Below are 19,756 nucleotides of genomic sequence, written 5' to 3' on the forward strand. Positions count from 1 at the left end.
ATTGCTTAAGACATCACGCAGCTGAGATCACTTTGCTTGGTATTTTCAGTTAGTTCTTTTGTTTCCAGACTTCAGATTGCTGTAAGTAGGTCAGTGTGACCTGGAATGCTTTCCTGCACAGCAGAACCTCACCCTGCTTAGTCAATAGGCTGACAAACGGTGCGGATCAGAATCCCCTGTTGTAGTCAGACTTTTCCAGAAGCAGCTCTCTGAAGACACTTGCCGGCTTATACAGGTGCAGAGGCACCTCTCCCAACCATTATACTTTCCTCTTAGCATCTAAAATCCAAACTCCTGAACTTAGCATCTATGCCCTCCATAGTTTGGTCACTTTTGAGCTTAATTTCCAAGGAAGATTAAGATTAACTGTCCCCAAAACACACCCAGCTACACACAAACACACGTTTTCCAACCACACCGAATCACTCTGCTCAAGAAACACACCATGTGGACTTCCCTGGTGGAGCAGCAGTTAAGAATCCGCCTGCCAATGTGGGGGACACAGGTTCAATGCCTGGTCCGGGAAGGTCCCACACGCCGCGGAGCAACTAAGCCCGTGCGCCACAACTACTGAGCCCACGTGTCACAACTACTGTAGCCCGCGCGCCTAGAGCCTGTGCTCTGCAACAAGAGAAGCCACCGCAATGAGAAGCCCACGCACCGCAACAAAGAGCAGCCCCCGCTCACTGCAACCAGAGAAAAGCCCGCCAGAAGAAACAAAGACCCAATGCAGCCAAAGATAACTAAATTAATTAATTTTTAAAAATATTAAGAAAAAAAAGAAACACACCATGCAGACTTCCCTGGCGGTCCAGTGGTTAAGACTCTGAGCTTCCACTGCAGGGGGCGCAGGTTTGATCCCTGGCTGGGGAACTAAGATCTCGCATGCCCTGTGGTGTGGCCAAAAAAATAAAAAGGGAAACACACCCCGCACCTCCCTGTCACTTTTGCTCCAGCTGCCCTTTGCCAAGAGTGCCCTTCACGTGCCCCTACCTGCTACAGTTCTGCCTGGCCTGACGCTTACCTTGAATTCTGAGATCGCCTATCAGCCTTCCCAAGTTCCCCTGATGAAATGGAACACTGCCTTCCCTGCACTTCCAGAGTGCTTTTCTCCCACCCCGACTTTAGCCTCTGCCACAGAGTCCTCTGCCGCGGTGGGTGGCCTGCTCGGTGGGCAGTGTGGAAGGGAACCAGCCTGGGCTTTCAAACGAGGCAGCCTGGGGCTCGACTCCCGCCGCTCTACCACTGACCAGCCCCACTGAGGGTCTGGAACTAACACTTTAAAATAACAGTAGCATCTACCTAATAGGAGACTTGTGAGGATTAAAACATGAATTGCTGAGCACAGACCCTGGTGCATCACAAGCGCTCAATAAACATCAGATCCATCAGCACCCAGCAACAAAGACAGAAACATCTGATGTGAACAGCAGGCAAAATGAGAATTTAGGAACCTTTGATTCAAGGTCAACTTCTGTTGATACTTACTATGGAGCCAGCTGCGTTCAGGGAGCCTGCCAGCTGATAATTAACTTCTGACATCCAGCACTTCCTGAAGAGGTGGTATAACTCTTTGGCTATTAGCTCAGCCGAATTGAAGTTTGGCTCATAAACGACACTAAAATGGAAGAGATGCAAAAATGGAACACTATATTCACGACCGTATATTTTACGGTCTTGTGCTTCAGGTTTTCAACTCTCCTTCCTTCTCCAAAAACCAGAGGAGGTGTCATACAACAGACCGTGCATCTTACCGTGACCACCGACGGTTATCTTACTCGACTCAATGCCTCCACGCTCAACAGGGCAGCTTGTGTTTTTTGAGGGTACCAAGGGGAGGGGTGGTGAAAAGAGCACCAGATGTAGAGTCAGAAGACCTGAGCGCAAGCCCTACCTCTGCTCTTTAACAGCACAGCGTCCTGAGGCACATCTCGTCCGAACCTCAGTTTCTGCATCCATAAAATGGGGTTTAAGAAAACCCGCCCATCCCACCCATGAGGATTAATGAGAATGTGTACAAGAGTCTTTGAAAGGGGCTTCCCTGGTGGCGCAGTGGTTGGGAGTCCGCCTGCCGATGCAGGGGACACGGGTTCGTGCCCCGGTCCGGGAAGATCCCACATGCCGTGGAGCAGCTGGGCCCGTGAGCCATGGCCGCTGAGCCTGCGCGTCCGGAGCCTGTGCTCCTCAACGGGAGAGGCCACAGCAGTGAGAGGCCCGCGTACCGCAAAAAAAAAAACAAAAAAACCAAACACTTAAAAAAAAAAAGTATTTGAAACACTCTAAAAACACTGTAGGAACTTTAGTAGTGATGGCTTCATTTCTAAGCAGTAATCCTTGTTATTGGAACTGGCTGGATTGGGCCCAAGATGTCAGAGGCCTGGGGTCTACAGTGCCTCAGAGGTGATGGCCCGGGGGTCTGCGTGCAGATGATACCTCTTAGAGGAGCTGCAGGAACATCCATAGGTCTCTGTGGTATTGCTGAAATCTCCAAGTTCTGTGGGAAAATCAAAGAAAGGGTAGTGAGGTCTTTTAATCTGTTTCACCTCATCGTAGTCAAGTTATGAGAACACAGAAAGAGCTGCCTGCATCTGAGAAGGGACCGATTATTCAGCATCTCCATACTTCACATTCTTTTGTGTTTCTACTATGAGACTACAGCTAATGACCAAAGATGGGATTTCAAAATATGCCCATCTGAAATTTCATCAAAATATAACTGAGGCGCCAAACAGATATCGGACCATAACGAGCACCTGCTTTTGCATTCAAATCTACAAATGAGATGAGAGATTAATATCGAGACATCTTATTTTTTATATCAGGGACATTGTCTGATCTTGGGAGGAGCTTCTCTGAATGCCACGTAAGGTGGTACTGTGTGTGAAGAGTGCCAGTACGTATGTGGGGAGGAGGGTACCTAGTCACAGATCATGAGTTTCCGAATCTTACCTACGATAACGAATTCATCCAAGTCACATTTGCAGTCATCCTTCATCACATCACAGTAAGTAGGTGTTTCAACCACTGGGCTGACCTGTAACACAGCACAACCTAGAAGAAGAAAGGAAGGAGATTTCACCAACGAGAAGAAAAAGGACTGCCCAACCTGCAACACCCAGCTAAATCGAAATTGGGGAATGAAAGGGCTAGTTGATTTTTTTTTAATTTTAAAATTCAGCTGTAAGAATTAAAAAGTACAGGGAGCTCTTTTTGTGTTGTTCTTATATTTACATGATTAAGTGAAACAGACTGCTGAGTCTATTGGGGTCCACAGGAGTATTCTGCCTACTTTTATGTAAGTTTGAAAATGTCCATAATACAAAGTTTTACAAAATGAAAGGGGGGAAAAGCACTTTTTTCACAGTGAGGCAAAAAGTATAGGTGACAAACATTGTACTGGGTTGAACATGTCCCCCAAAATCATGTCTACCCAGAACCTGTGAATGTGACCTGATTTGGAAATAGGGTCATTGCATTGTAATCAAGTTAAGCTGAGGTCGTACTGGATCAGGGCAAGCCCTAGATCCAATACGACTGGTGTCATAAAAAGAGGGAGATGTGGACACAGACACAGATATTCGGAGAAAGAACATCCTGTGAAGATGGAGGCAGAGACTGGAGGGATGTGTCCTCACACCAAGGAACATCAAGGATCCCCAGCAACTGACAGAAGCCAGGAGACAGGCGTGGCCCAGAGCCTCTGGAAGGAACCAACCTTTCCAACAACTTCATGGCTGACCTCTGGCCTCCACGACTGTGAGAGGCTAAATTTCTGTTGTCTTACATCACCCAGTTTGTCATATTTGGCTACAGGAGTCCCAGGAAACGAATACAAACACGTTTATGCTTTTCTATCCCTAATACCAGTTTGGGGAATTATCCCAAGAATGTCATTAAACAGAGAAAAAAAGTGAAAGAGGAAGGTTTTGATCACCAAGGAGCTATCTGCAGTCCTTTTAAAGTGTTAAAATATTGAAAGCTACCTAAATGCCAAAGAATTGGGAAATGGTTTTGCAAATCATGCTATTACCTCAAGAAACACCCTCACTGAAAAATGTGATCATTGAAAAACCGTTCTAGCTGGGAGACAATCAACTTCTCAGCTTGCTTTCCTCATGGGTTAAATGGGGACAATTTCACCCACCTCTGTGTTTCTCACACTCTTTCGATCATGGTCAGCAGTAACATACAATTTACATAGCAACCTAGTACAGGCACAAAAATAGACTTAACTGATAAAGTTCCAGGAAGCTTCACTCCCCCTATGTGAGGTGCATGCTGATACTGTCTAGTTTTTCGTTTTTTGTTTTTAATACTCTCTTGATCAACCTGCAATTTGTTGAACGCTTGCCTTACTCCTCATGGAGTAACCCCTATGACCATAAATGTCACAAGAGTGATAAAAGGTAAATATTTTTATCTGTGTGGTAGAAATATTTTAAAATTTCATTTCACATTTTTAAAAAATTTCAGCTAAGGGCTTCCCTGGTGGCGCAGTGGTTGAGAGTCTGCCTGCCGATGCAGGGGACACGGGTTCGTGCCCCGGTCCGCGAAGATCCCACATGCCGCGGAGCGGCTGGGCCCGTGGGCCATGGCCGCTGAGCCTGCGCGTCCGGAGCCTGTGCTCCGCAATGGGAGAGGCCACAACAGTGAGAGGCCCGCGCACCGGAAAAACAAAAACAAAAACAAAATTTCAGCTAAGCATGAGCTTCCAGTCAACCATTCAACAAATATTTATAAAATATTTCAGGCCAGGCATATATTGAATGCAAATATAAGTAAGACAAATTCTAATCTCTCAAAGAGCTTAAGACCTCATGAGGGGGCTGAGACACCGACACACTTAACCACAAGAAAGCAAGGTGTATGTCGTGGGCCTTCAGAAGTTCAGAGGTCGGGGGAGCCATGCACATAGATAATCACAGAGCATCCTGGAGCACAGCTTGTGATTCATTTCCCATGAATGGTCCTCTGCCCTGTGACACAAATCAGGGAGCATGCCACAGAGCTCGTAGCGGGAGATTGCTTTTGAAGAATGGGAAGGAGGAAGGAACTAGTGTGCTGTTCCTGGGGAACCGGCAATCCAGGGGAGCCCAGGGAAGCAAAGAGAGGGAGGCAGGGGCTTATGAAAAATGTCTGCCAGCGAGTAGAACAGGCTAGTAAAACCGGAGCCCACGGTACAGCACAGGGAAGCAAATGGCGGGAGATGCCTGTTGGAGAGGCAGGGAGCAGGTGGACACCAAAGGCTGAAATCCCAGGGTAAAGTGTGGAACAAACTCAGCAGGCCATTTTAGAGGATTAGAAGCTGTGTTCTAGGAGAACAGATGTGTGTAGAATCAACGAGGGGAAAGGCTGAAAGTAAAGAGAGAAAATCAAAGACAGCAAACGTACACGGAGGACCTAGATGCAGCTGTTACAGAATGACTGGCCAGAGGCCGCTGTGATGGTCCAGGTGAAAGGTGGGACTGGGGCACAGGTGGCAGGATGTTGTATTACTGTTAAGTCAGGACTGATTTTTTCCCCTTGTAGAAACAGGACGGAGCATGGGCATGAGGAAGAAGAGGCACAGGTAGAGCCCCGTGTACAGGAATACGAATCCCTTCTTTTCTCCCCACGGGTGGCCTCAAGGGGGACCATGGTCCATAGCACATTCCCCGGCTCCCCTGGCCACCGCTGGCTGACCAGTTGTGGACACCCCGTCAAAGCAGGCCCAGCCAGGTGCTGTTCCCTGGGAATGTGGACTTGGGGTCCTGAAAGGCTAGGTTGAGCTGTGAGACCCTGACTGAGCCATCAGGGGGACTGCCGAGCTGAAACCAGATGCTAGGGGGAGGGTAGAAGTCTAGCCGCAGGAAAAGGAGAAGGAAACAACTGCACGAAGAGAAGTAATGAGAAGCCACAAAACCCCAGAAAAGACAGATGCCAGAGCTGCCTCTCTACTGGTCAGTTCTGTACTGGCCACCACTGGGTTCGATGAGGATGCTTTGTAAACTTTTTATTAAAAAATCCCTGTAAATTTGAGCGAGGTAGTCTATTCGACATCTATTGATCGTGCACCTGCGTTGTGCTACACACGGAGCTGGTGCCTCCCTCGTCACTGGAAGGTTCCTGATTAAGATGCTAAGTAAAGGCAGTCCCAGCGAAAAGGAGGCTTTAGTTTTCATTTTTTTTTGAAAGGCGGGGGGTTGTAAGGGAGTGACAGATGACTAGCTTAGACAAGTTAAGTTAGTTACCTGCCCACCAGGTAAACGCGTTCAACAGCTCCCAGACTTGTGAAGCAAGCCCTTAGAAGAGAGGTGAAAGGCTGGGAAGAAACTGGGGAGAGATCAAGGGAGAAGGAATAATGGAAAAGCATTGCAGTGGATGGAATCTCCCAGGAAGTAAATACAGAGAAAGAATCTAGGACTGAAGCAGGACTCAGACTTAGGAAATGGGAAGAAAATGGTTAAGTCCTAACTTCAGTTCTCAGCTTAGGTCCCCTCCGGTCAGGAAGGCTCCCTGGATCCCAGAATAAAGAGAGATGCCCTGAGCCCGTGACTCGCCACGCTGGGCCCTTGCTTCTGTTAGCCCAGCGATCACGCATCCCTTTCTCAGCCTCTGCTCCGGCGTGACAGCTCCCTGGGGAAAGGAGCACATCCTGTTGCCTGCAGATTCCCAGCACCCAGCGCGTCATGGGCTCCTTGATATTGGGATGAATGAAAGAGGTCTACGGGGGGGTGGGGGGGGTGGGAAGGAAGCCTGTGTAAGCAGAGGGATGCTGAGTGACAGGACAGAGGAAGAGGGAAAGCAGGATGGCACCCAAGAAAAAAGCACATCGATTTCATAACTGAATGGAGCACAGTGACCAACCCCAAGCCAAGCGGCAGAAATGGTGGGCATTGCACAGGTTACTCCAGAAGCTCAGACAGAGGGGATGCACGTGGCAAATACAGCTGGAAGCGTTCTCGTAGTTGCCCCACTTGCCTTCAGAGCCACTGTCGGACGAAGTGGAAGAGCCGGATTCCTGCTTTACGTGGTTATAAAACATCCCTTCCAAGTCTGCCGGCTCATGCCCGAGCGACCCGCCGGCCTCTCCTGTACTCCAGGTCTCTGTGTGCTGTTGACTCAGAATACTACACTTCATATTCTCCATGACTGAGATAATCATATCTGCGATGTAAAAGTGGGCATTTTCCTGCAGGAGAAAAGATGATCAGTTAAAATTCTCACAAGCATAATCAACTCTTTTTTCCACTGAGGGGGTATTAGATTGACAAATCAAGAAGCTGTATTTAAGTGGAGTTAATGCATAGACATATAAATGTTTATTTAACTGCGTTATCATAGGTCATTACCTCAAGTACAGCCCATATCTTCCAGAGACAGAAGATTTAGCCCACTGCAACCAAAAGATGACCCAAGTTGAATTTCTTGTGATATGAAACCCTAGACTGGTGGTGCCTCAGTGGGAGACATCATTCATCAGTCATGGAAAACTTCCCAGCTGAGTGCACACACTACCACTCAAATGCTGAAATGAAACTTATTTGCCATGTCTCATCCAGTGAAGCTTCCAGACTGAAATCAGAACAGCACGTTCTAAGGGATTAACACTCTCGGTGGTTTTAAAAAGAAAAAAGAAGCTGTGTTCACCTTTTCTACATCCACAGGGAGCACGAATGCCTCTGGTGAGAAGGAATTTGAAGAAACGGTTCTTCCACCGACTTGAATAGCACCTGCCAATACAGCAAGTTATTAAAAATAGAGAAAAAGAAGTTCAAAGGTGATCTAAGAACAATTCTAGGGAGTGGCTTTTAAATGCTGTTTTAAAAATCAGCACAGGGTCTTCCCTGGTGGTCCAATGGTAAAGAATCTGCCTTGCAACGCAGGGGACGCAGGTTCGATCCCTGGTCAGGGAACTAAGATCCCATATGCCGCGGGGCAACTAAGCCCGAGCACCACAACTACTGAGCTCGCGCGCTTCAACGAGAGAGCCCGCGTGCCGCAAACTACGGGGCCCACACGCTCTGGAGCCTGTGTGCCATGCGCCACCACTAGAGAGAGAAAACCCACACGCCACGACTAGAGAGAAGCCCTCGCGCTGCAACAAAGAGCATGTGTACCGCAAGGAAAGATCCTGCATGCCGCAACTAAGACCCGATGCAGCCAAATAAGTAAATAAATAAAACCAAAAATAAAATAAATAAATATAAAAAATAAAAATCAGCACACTTCTAGAATAAATTAGGACGACAGAAGAAGAAAGACCCTTCTGATGGTAGACCTTGCAGATGGCAGAGGGTCATCATTTCTGCAAGAAGCTTCTGGAGTAACTTGGGAGGAATCCTCAGAGAAGGATTCCCAGAGAGCCATGGGAATGGAGGAGACCAATGAGGAAAGAGGGTAGAAAGAGAAGAGGATCATGGAATCTACCTACAGGAGATGGAGGGTGAGAAGGAGCAGTCTAGAAGCAGGGCCTTAAGAATTGTGGGATCATTCCTCCAACTCACTGCATTTGACCTAAAACTTCCTGTTTACAGAAACAAAATCTATCTGAAAAAGGTCAGCACTGCTTCTCTAAAATGTTCTTCCTCCAGTCAAAAACAAGAAGAAGCTGCAGAGGATATATTCGGCTGACTCATCCATTCTGCGTCCTTATGAAGCCACTCCATTACTGGCAATGAACACCACCAAGACAAAAATGAGGCCTGTCGTGTGACATCTTATTGTAGCTTGCAAGGCAAAACATTTCTGTGAGAGCCATAAGCGCTGTTGTCCCAACCTGGTGAATCAGAACAAAATGCTACAGATGTTTTGAAGGCTTTACAGCTCTCGGGGTGGCAAACAGAGAGACAAGCAGAATCCCTCCAAGCCCTCTGCCTCGTCTTCAAGAACTCCACTGTTGCATGGAAAACTCTGGACCTCTTAGCTTCAGAAGCCATCTGGGGTGGGCAACCTTTTTCTGAAAAGGACTAGGTAGTAAATATTGTAGGATCTGAGGGCCACACAGCATTCGCTGCAATTACTAATCAGTTCTGCCACTGTCCTGAGAAAACAGCTACAGACAAAACAAACACAACTGTATTTGTAAAATCAGGAGTCTGGCGGGGTTTGGCTACAGGTCATAGTTTGGGGACCCTGAGGATAGAGGAAAAAGCGCAGAGAAAAATCAGACAGTGGATTCCGGTTCCAGGCTCACCCCCGTTCACCAGCTATGCCTCTGCAGTAAAATTTCCTCATCCCTGGAATTGGGATAATTATTATTATTGGGATACTTACTATTAGGAAACTGAAGGAGATAAGGAATGTGAAACCACTTTGTAAACGTGTAGATCCTATGCAGACAAAAGGAATTGTTTCTTACAGCCCCAGGAAATGCTGACAGGCTCAGGTGTCTTTCCCTCCCAAATAATCTAAAAAAGGAAAACCCTGCTGCTTTCATTTTTGAGAGGCAGCAGATCCAGGAAAATCCCAGGCCTTGTGGCAAATGCCTGCACTCCCCACATCAAAGAAAGAAAGAACCGTCTCACTCGGGACTTCTTTTTCTTAAGCCCATGGAATGAATCCCCTTACCAAGTTTAAGAGATACTCTCAAAAGACAGAGTGGTTTTTAAAGGTACTTAGATTGCTGGGAATCATTGTTTTTGGACAAAGCGGCTGGGGTGCCTGTTTTCTTTCTTGGAGAAAGGATAACTTGAAATTGCAGAACCACTTCCTGTAGAGGAATACAAAAAATGATTTTGGGCAGGGGTACACTAGGCCCTACGGGTCATCTTCCGTCACTTTATAAGTTGTCGTGGTGGTGGCCTGCGGGAGAGAGGCCTTTCAATTTTCTCTGTTTTTTCCTCACTCTCCCCTGAGACAACCTAGCAGGAAACTAATTTCTCACTTTTCAACCAGTGGATTTACAGGTCACTCTTTTCCTGAGAGCTATCCGGCCAGGTGAGCGAAAAGAGAAAAAAGGCCTATAATCAGACTATGCCATTTTGCTCAAATTTGGTTCTTAACTCAAAGTTAGCCCACTGAACCCCTGTCCAAAATCTGCTCTTCTTAAAGTATTAACAATATGTTAAAGATTGTCACCATCTTTGACTTTTCAAAAGTTTCAATAGAACAAATAAACCCCGTATTTTAGGAAAGGGGGAGGATTGGTTCCTGCTAGTGAGAAATAAATACACACACACACACACACACACACACACACACACACACACACACACACACAAAGGCAGGCAGCTTTTAAAACTGTTTTGAAAGAAAAAACTTCATTGACTATTTGAACTAGGATTCCAACAGAAATACACGTTAATGCAAAGTGTGAATATAGGGCTTCCCTGGTGGCGCAGTGGTTGAGAGTCCGCCTGCCAATGCAGGGGACACGGGTTCATGCCCCGGTCCGGGAGGATCCCACATGCCACGGAGCGGCTGGGCCCGTGAGCCATGGCCGCTGAGCCTGCGCGTCCGGAGCCTGTGCTCCGCAACAGGAGAGGCCACAGCAGTGAGAGGCCCGCGTACCACAAAAAAAAAAAAGTGTGAATATAGCATAATGAATATTTAAAATAAACTAAGCATGCCACACATTTTAACAAGAATTGCTAATTTATTGACTCTTGAGTGGCGTTTGGAATGGATTATCTCATTTTAGGAATTTCAGTATTTTAGGAATACGTGTGTCACCTCATAGCCCTGGTTTTAACAGGAAGAGGTTTTCTCCAGTTTGGAGGAATTGTGGTTACTGTGTTTAAGTCTTACTTTTTTTCTAGCCACACCCTGTCCAGGTAAATCTAACAGGGGAGGCGAGTTCCTCTCCTACCTCAGCACTGGTGTGAATCGGAGCCCACTCTGTCTGGACCACCTTCCATCACCACACTGAATGCAGAGCACTTCTGGCGCTCTCCTGCAGGGCACATACCTGCTCCAAGATGGCAGGTGACACTGATTATCAACTAAGTTGAGCTAAGATGACATTTCCCTGCAGTCTAAGGAGAAGGGGTATCCTTGACTCCACACATCGTGACCCATGGTGCTGGGCCAAAGACAGCATGAACTGAACCCATGCCCTGGATCGTGGGCAAAGTGGAAAGCCAGGAGCTTTTCCCTCGTGAGGAACACCTGGCCTCGGCCCCGGGCAGAGCTGGTGTGAGAACAGACAGGAAGGAGGGCAGTCCCCCCCAGAGTTACCTGCATCAGTGGAAGCTGTCAGCTGGGAAGGCTTGAAAAAAGTATCGTCAGCCTCACGACACGGGGAGGCAGCCAAGTCAGTCTTGGAGCTTGTGAACAGAGGCGTCCAAGGACAGCGTCCTGGGAGCACTGCCCGTTCTTCCTTTGAAGTAAGAGAGAAGTCACCGCCTTTTTCAGCTGAGCCCCGGGCAGAGGAGCTGCCCATGGAGTCCACAGTGCCCTTCGACAATGATGTCTCCGCCACGGAGTCCCCAAGAGATAACGGTGAAGGGCCCAAGGGAGAGGCAGCGTCCCAGGCAACACGGCTCTCTTTGTTCCCCACTGCTGGCACCTGGGGGGGCGAGTCCTGCAGCTGTTGCTGCACACACTGGGGGTTAATCCAGGCAGCTCTGTGCCTCGTAAACCTGATGTTTGATGTGCAAGAGAGGTGGTCCGTGTCCAGGAGGCTGGGCGAACCATCAATGTCGCCAGGGTCATTGCTGATTCCTTCCCAGGGGTCCACAGGAGAGTCCTGCCGGCCCGCAGACTGTGACACCATCTTCGAGGCTCAGGGCTGGTGTGAATTCCCTTGTGCTGTTGGATTAGGACCTTGAACTCACCACCTGGTCAGCTAGAGGGCTTGGGGAGCTTACCTGCAATGAGCAAGAGTCATTCACGATAAACAAGGGCTCGATCATATTTTTAACTCCAAATTCTTTTAAGGAAGCAAAGAAACAAGAAATAAAGTTTCTACTTCGTCCTATACAACACAGTAAATTCCGCTTGGATTTAAAAGGAAAAAATTAATAAATGAATCAGCCATAAAACTAGAAGCAAACGTAAGGGATATGACATTGGGATAGGAAAGGGATTTCAAAGCATAAAAATATTATTTTTATACCAGGATAAAGTCGTGTAAGGATACTGCTGATAAAAAAACAGGTAAAAATGTAAAACACCCATGCATTAAATGTCAACTCAAAATGGGAATGCCATCTGGAAGTAAAGACACACGTTCATAGTTTCTTATTTCTATTTAGTTTGTGTTTGTATTTCAACAAAGTAGGCAAGTGGCATGTGAAACTGAGAACAACCAATAGCACCAAAAACTTCTGTTTTGTATAACTTTACATGAGCCTGTAATACTTACTTAGATTATAACAGCAATACGAATTTATGATTGGCTTATAATATCTAAAGACCGCACTGCAAACCTAGACTCTGTCTTTAAAAATGGTCCACTCACTTTTCAGCCCCGTCTTTAGCTTTAGTAAATTAGGCAGCGATTACAATGTTGAGAGCCACACAGATGAGAAGCGCTCTCGTCACTAATTACAGGCCCAGCACATGTGTCTTCCTAATGTTCTCCCACTGTCCTTCACGTTGTAAAGCTCCAAACAGCCTTCAACAGCCAAAGCAAGGTTGGCAGGGGGAAGGTTTAGAGATGGAGGTGTCTACTTGGGCAGTGACCCTAAAGGAAGGGTGAAATCCATGGGCACACTGCCCTGAGCCTCCGACTTTGGTCCTCATAACGTTCCAGGGTTTTGGGCTTCCCTGGTGGCGCAGTGGATGAGAGTCCGCCTGCCGATGCAGAGGACACAGGTTCGTGCCCCGGTCGGGGAAGATCCCACATGCAGCGGAGCGGCTGGGCCCGTGAGCCTGCGCGTCCGGAGCCTGTGCTCCGCAGCGGGAGAGGCCACAGCAGTGAGAGGCCCGCATATCGCAAAAAAAAAACCAACAAAGTTCCAGGGCTTTAAACACCATCAGTATATATAGGCGGCTCCCACATGGATCTCTATTCCTGACCTCCCCTGAACTCTGGGCTAGCGTATCTTACTGCTTATTTGACGTTTGTCAAGAAGGCATCACAACCTGATATATTCAAAATAGACACTGATTTCCCCCCCCCCAAATCTGCTCCTGCCTGGTTTTCCCCATCTTAGCAACCCCCTAGTTGCTGAAGCCCCGAATGTAGGAGTCAGTACTGACCCTACCTTCCCAGGCTCTCCATCTTTAACCTACCAGCAAGCTTATATCTACAGCCACCACCCTAGTGTAAGTCAGCATCTTCTCCCACTGGATCTCCCGCCATCTTCCCAACGGTCTCTGTGCTTCCACTCTCACCTATTTATAATCAAGTTATTCAGAGATAGCTTTTATAAACCTAAATCATTCCCTTAATCGACCACCCCCATAGCTTCCCATCAAATCTGGAATAAAATCCAAAATCCTTACCTTGTCCTCCAGTCATGACATGATCCTGTCCTGCAGACCTCTCTCGCCTGTCCAACCTCCGGAAGTCCCAACCACGCAGCAAACTCTTGAGTCCCACACGCTCTTGCCCACTCTCTGGGCCCCGTTGTAATCTCTCTGCTTGGACGACTCTTCCCTCAAATGATCACACATCTGGCTCCTTCCTTTCTTATGCGTGCCTGGGTTTATGAATGACTTCCTCAAAGGAGTCTTTCCTAACTACCTCTCTTAACGTAGTTTCCTGGTTATGCCTTCTCACATCACTTTGCTTAATTTTCATCACAGTATTTCTCACTTCCTGATACTTCCTGTCATCTCTGTCCAGCCCCCTGACTAGAAGCTCCGGGAGAGCAGCGGCCTTGTCTAAGAGTGGCAGATGGGGGCTCAATAAAAGTTACAGACTGAATGAATAAATCCAACAAAGTGGAAATAAAGTCACGGGTAGAGGAAAGACGTCTGTGGTCGATACAACTGCTCTATTATGGTAGCAGATTTACTCATCCAGGGATGGAAGTGAATCAATGTTTCCTAAAGATACAAAATTTTTCTCACCCAATGCTTACAAAGAGACCAAAAGAAGGTAATGTGGAAACTGGGTTTTCTTGATTTGTGGGTCCTCCATTGCAGGTCATAGTTTTTGGAGTGATGTAGGACATCTATGTATATCTATCATCCTCAGAACACGGCACAAGCTCCAACTCACCAGTCACAAAATATCACAGGATTTGGTGAGAACGGCCAGCGCTCACTACCTGAAGCGTTTCATCTTCCTTCTCCCGACCTCAAATCTCACTTTGTGCCCCAATTTCTCTTTGTCGCACATCTTTTCCTCTCCAGTAATTTCGAGTGTTATAATTACCAAAAACCCCACTCATGACTATGGTTTTATAAAATGCCAAAAACACAGAAGCCTGGAGTAAAAAGTGAAGCAATGTCACTGCACCAAGCCCCCACCAATCCTACTTCTTTCCCAGAAATAACATCGTCAACCATTTTATTCCATCCAGACCTTTTTCTATGAGTTAACATACATATGTCAGATCAGAAGATATGTCTTATTTTCTTTTTTATATACACACAAGATCATACTAAACGCACTCTAAACATACCTTCTTTTTCTCTCATCAACATGTCTTGAGGGTATATATTCTTTTTTTTAAATTATTTATGGCTGTGCTGGGTCTTCATTGCTGCGTGAGGGCTTTCTCTATTTGTAGCAAGCGGAGGCTACTCTTCGTTGCGGTGCGTGGGAGGTGGCTTCTCTTGTTGCGGAGCACGGGCTCTAGGCATGCAGGCTTCAGTAGTTGCAGCACACAGGCTCAGTAGTTGTGGCTCGTGAGCTCTAGAGTGCAGGCTCAGTAGTTGTGGCTCACGGGCTCTAGAGCACAGGCTCAGTAGTTGTGGCGGACAGGCTTAGTTGCTCTGCGGCATGTGGGATCTTCCCGGACCAGGGTTCGAACCCATGTCCCCTGCACTGCAGGCAGATTCTTAACCACTGCGCCACCAGGGAAGTCCCATTGAGGGTGTATATTCTTTACCTTAACTATTTTACCACTTTTTATGGTACAAATGTATCATAAGTTCTTAGCCAGACTCCTATTGATGAAACTTTTCAGTTTTTCACTATTATAAAATATACAGCAATGAACATCTTCAATCATGTTGCTTTTGATTGACTTTCTTTTACTAGATCTTTTCTTTCACTAGTGCCAATTTTAGTTCTGAGTCCATAGCCCATGATAATCTCACTATTTCCAAGAGAATGAAGCTATGTCAGTCATGTTTTATTCTCAATTTTCTGCACATCATATCTGGTTTTGTGTGTGAGAGATGATTACAGATATGAAATCATATGAAAAACACACAACCTCAAACAAATGGTAAGCAGTAGTGATACCTGTGTTTTTATAAACAGTTTAAAGTTAACAATTCAAGAGAATGATGTTATTTTTGAGCCTCCCAGATATGGAATCAACTGCACTGAGCAAAAACAGACTTCCTTATAAAAAGTAATTTTCATAAGCAGGTGCTTGTTCTACTTCCTTCTAGAAAGATGTTCTTGCTTCACACAAATAGCCGGCAGGTGCTGGTTTTGCCAGGTTATAGAATAAGAACATTGTAGAGCTGGAATAGGCCCACAGAAAGTCAAAGCCATATCTAAGGTCACAGCTGGGTAGTGGCAGAGAAAGGATGACAAGCCAGGTTGGACACTCATTAGGAAGCGTGCGTTTCTCTGACATGCAGACTGACACAGAGGAGAGAGCAATGACTGGAGATAAAGTCCAGGCCCTGGAGATGAAAGATCATCTCCATTTCTTGATCTTTGGGGCAGCAGATAAATCAGGAGATACCAAGATATTGTTGCTGGTTGTGTTGCTTATTGCCACATTGCTTCTAGTCTGTTATTCAATTAAACCAATATTCATTGAGCGTCTATTACATGACTGGCAGTGTTTTTGTTCTGGTAGCACTGGGGTAACAGTGGTGACTGAAATAAGTTTCCTGACCTCCAGTAGCTTACATTCTGGTGGAGGGGAGACAGGGACTAAACACATTCATAAATTTCAGGCACTGACTGACAGCAGGTAACATGGATCTAGGGAATGCTTGGCATCTTCTCAAAGTCCTTCCCGCTGTCACAAATGAGCTCCCTTGAATCAGAGATGCTGGGGCGCAAAGATAAAATCAATTTCCAAACACATTTCAAAGGAAGAGAAAGCCAGTTGCGAAGCTTACTGTCAGTTCTATTGAGATTTTCCTACTGAACGTAAACACAGATTACTAGTTAACACATGTGCAGCAGCAAAGGTCCTAGACAAAGGAAAGACTCCAGGACTCGACTCGCAACACCCCAAGTCATTCTGGAAGGTCCCTGAGCACTGGAGTCATTGGTCCCATTGAGAATGACTGCATGACTAGGGCTACTGCTGAGGTACAGTGGCCGCTGCAAAGATGCAACCTTTGCAAGACGGGCGGATGACTCACCGTGAACCTCTATAGAGACCTGCAAGACAAAAGTCTTGCAGACCTTAAGCAGCCAGCATTTTGACGGTAGCGAGGAGACGGCTTTAGCTCCTAATACCCCTAAGAATCTTAAAGGTACTCCAGGGCTAGGAGCAAGCATGTCAGGTTTAGGATTTAGGATTTTCTCTGCCTCCGCACTAGTACCTAAATACATAACTGGGAGCATCAAAGACTCGTCTTAAATGTGACCTTCTCTGTGAGGCCTCCCTGGTCACCCTAAAAATAATGGCAACTGCCCCTCCCCCGTAGTTCCTCTCCCCCTTCGCAACTATCTTTCTCTCCTTACTCCTCAGCACAACCCCTCATTTCATTTAACCTCAGTGACTAACACCCACTAGAATGTAAAATCTTTGAGGGCATTTTAAAAACTTTTAATTTTCTTCAATGATCTGTCCCTAGTATCTAGAACAGGGGCATATCATAGGTACTCAATAAATATATTGAGTATATGAATAAAAGAATGAACAAACTAACCAACAGTACCTAAGTGTTGTTATATTGGTTATTTCTGTTGCCCAAGAAAGGAAGTCAAGAACAGACGTCACCCTGTAGAAGAAACTGGAGATCACGACCTAAAACACTTGCCAACCATTTCCTTAGAATAAAGGGTGCTAGAGAAATCACAAACGAGAGTTGAGGGTGAAAGGTCAAATTCATTTCTCTCAGTTTCATGGTGTCTTACTGAGCATATGCCAGGTGAGAGACAAAAGCAAGCAGAGAATGAAATGACCTTTAACCACAGCATGTGAGCTCTTTGGTTAACACAGTTCCCAGGACCTCTTCCCATCTTTCTGTATCTATTCCCTTCATGCTTTGACTTTAAGCAAAGGCTAATATCCCCCAAGGATGTCTACAGACTCAAGCGATCACGGATCACACAGAAACCTTTAAGATGCCCAATAATGCAACTCCATAGCTTCCCTGACAGTGGCCAGGAATCAGAGTAAACTGCAGTTTTGAAACAGCTGCACCTTCACTGCACATGTGCTGAACGCTGTGTTCTCATACGAAAAGCACCAGGAAGGAAACAGTGCCACACCGCAATGGTGGCTGGTGGCATCACAGGACTCCTCTCCGTCCAGGTCAACCTTTGGCAATGACCCTTCATTTTGAAGGTCTGTTGTCAGAAGAACACAGAGGAAGGACAGAAAGCAGGGTGGGGTGGGAAGGGGAAGACCCAGCCAGGTAAAAGTTCAAGGAAACCCAGATATTTGCCTAAGAAAACTGCAGGGTTGCACAAGATGCGCAGATGACTAACTTTCTGTGGTCACTGCATCTGTCATACTTACCACTCTCGTTCTGCACAATGAAAATTTATGATATTTCGCGTGTTATTAGGCCAATTTGGGAACTGAAATGCAGACCTTTAGGGGACTTGCCCAAAGTCTCACCATTAGTAATCAGCAGAAGTAGAATAGAAATAAGTCCAACACCTGATCCAAAGCTCCTTCCACTGGTATTTACATGTTCCCTTTGGGCTGAAATTAGCAGGATATTTTCAATTTCTTTAGCAAAGTAATTTTAAGAATGTCCCCATCAAAACTGTCACAAAGCATGGGATTAATAACCACACAGCTCCATATATTTGATCCTATGCCTTTAGAACAGTTGTCCCCAGAACTTTATATGACTTCCTGCTTGGAAAAAAAAAAACCTTTGCATTTACATCTCCAATATAGGACTATTTACTTATAAACCTTACATATACATAGATATTCTAATACATTGTATAATTATAAAGCATCATTGAAAAGATGCAAGAACACAGCATTTTGTTCTTGTTTTCCAATGAATCATCTTGTACCCTAAAGGTACATAACTTCCACTTTGGGGACCACTGCTCAAGTAATGCTTTACTCAAAAATCAATAACAGGGGCTTCCCTGGTGGCGCAGTGGTTAAGAATCCTTCCGCCAATGCAGGGGACAGGCGGTCAAGCCGTGGTCCTGGAAGATCCCATGTGCCACTGAGCAACTGAGGCCATGCACCACAACTACTGAGCCTGTGCTCTAGAGTCCGCAAGCCACAACTACTGAGCCCGTGCACCACAACTACTGAAGCCCACGCACCTAGAGCCCGTGCTCTGCAACAAGAGAAGCCACTGCATTGAGAAGCCCACGCACTGTAACAAAGAGTAGCCCCTTCTCGCCGCAACTAGAGGAAGCCCGCGCGCAGCAGCGAAGATCCAACGCAGCCAAAATATAATTTTAAAAAAAGAAACAACAAAAAACATCAATAACAAAAAGGCTTATACATGAATATAATTAGATAACTAAATAAGGCTTAGAAAAATATTAATACAAAAATTTACCCAAAGTAAGGGTGGGTACCTGCACTTGAAAGATAGCTAGATTCCCATATTTGGGCAAAATAAACTGGGGAGCTATATTATTGAAAGAAAACAGTCTGACAGTTCCTCAGATGGTTCAACATCCAGTTACCATTTGAACAAGCAATTCCGCTCCTGGCTATATACCCAAGAGAAATGAAAGTATATGTTACCACAAAAACTTCTACGTGAATTTTAAAAATCGAGATGTAATTGACACACAGCCCTGTATAAGCTTAAGGTTTACAGCATAATGATTTGATTTACATACACTGTGAAGCAATGATCACAGTATGTTTAGGGAACATCCATCCTCTCGTATAGGTACAAAATCAAAGAAATAGAAAAAAACGTTTTTTCTTCTGATGAGAACTCTTCGAATTTCCTCTCTTAACAATGTTCATGTATAACATACAGACGTGTTAATTCTATTATAATCATGTTGTACATTACATCGCTAGCACTTATTTGTGTTATAGCTGGAAGTTTGTACCTTTTGACTAGCTTCATCCAATCCCCCTCCCCTCCCCCTCCAACCTCATCACTGGCAACCACAAGTCTGATCTCTTTCTCTATAAATTTGTTTGTTTTTGAAGTATAATTGACCTACAACACTATGTTAGTTCCCGTTACAAAACAGTGATTTGATGTTTCTATACCTACATGAATGTTAATGGCAGTATTATTCATAATAGCTAAAAAGTGGAAACAACCCAAATGTTCATCGACGGAAAAATGGATAAACAAAGTACACGACAGCCATATAATGTAAAATTATTCAGCCATCCTAAGAAGGGAAGTACTAATGCATGCTACAGCATGGATGAGCCCTGAAAACATCCTACTAAGTGAAAGAAGCCAGTGACAAAAATATTTCTTATGTATTTATTTATTTATGAATGAATGAAATGTCCAGATAGGCAAATCCATAGGACAGAAAGCGGATTAGCAGTTGCTTTGGGGGATGGGAAGATAGGGGGTAACAGGTCAAAGGTAACTTTTTGAGGTTCTAAAT

General features: G+C 45.7%; 1 protein-coding gene across 6 annotated transcripts in view; it reads right to left on the bottom strand.

The window, feature by feature from the left end:
• The window catches only part of RUBCNL (rubicon like autophagy enhancer), a 59,258-nt gene that overhangs the window by 13,291 nt on the left and 26,211 nt on the right, over window positions 1-19,756 (bottom strand). For 4 of the 6 annotated variants that reach the window (XM_067712879.1, XM_067712881.1, XM_067712880.1 and 1 more), the window contains exons 2-7: window positions 11,158-11,789; window positions 7,630-7,712; window positions 6,961-7,171; window positions 2,950-3,051; window positions 2,434-2,494; window positions 1,489-1,618 (exon numbers count right to left, since the gene is read on the bottom strand). In XM_067712879.1, coding sequence (XP_067568980.1) covers window positions 1,489-1,618; window positions 2,434-2,494; window positions 2,950-3,051; window positions 6,961-7,171; window positions 7,630-7,712; window positions 11,158-11,695 — 1,125 coding nt within the window. In that variant the 5' untranslated portion in view covers window positions 11,696-11,789. Of the gene's footprint in view, window positions 1-1,488; window positions 1,619-2,433; window positions 2,495-2,949; window positions 3,052-6,960; window positions 7,172-7,629; window positions 7,713-11,157; window positions 11,790-13,371; window positions 16,608-19,756 lie in introns of those variants that run through there. The other 2 variants (XM_067712882.1, XM_067712878.1) reach the window with 2 other exon arrangements.

Source organism: Pseudorca crassidens, chromosome 18, assembly GCF_039906515.1.
Source record: "Pseudorca crassidens isolate mPseCra1 chromosome 18, mPseCra1.hap1, whole genome shotgun sequence".
Taxonomy (NCBI): Eukaryota; Metazoa; Chordata; class Mammalia; order Artiodactyla; family Delphinidae; genus Pseudorca; species Pseudorca crassidens.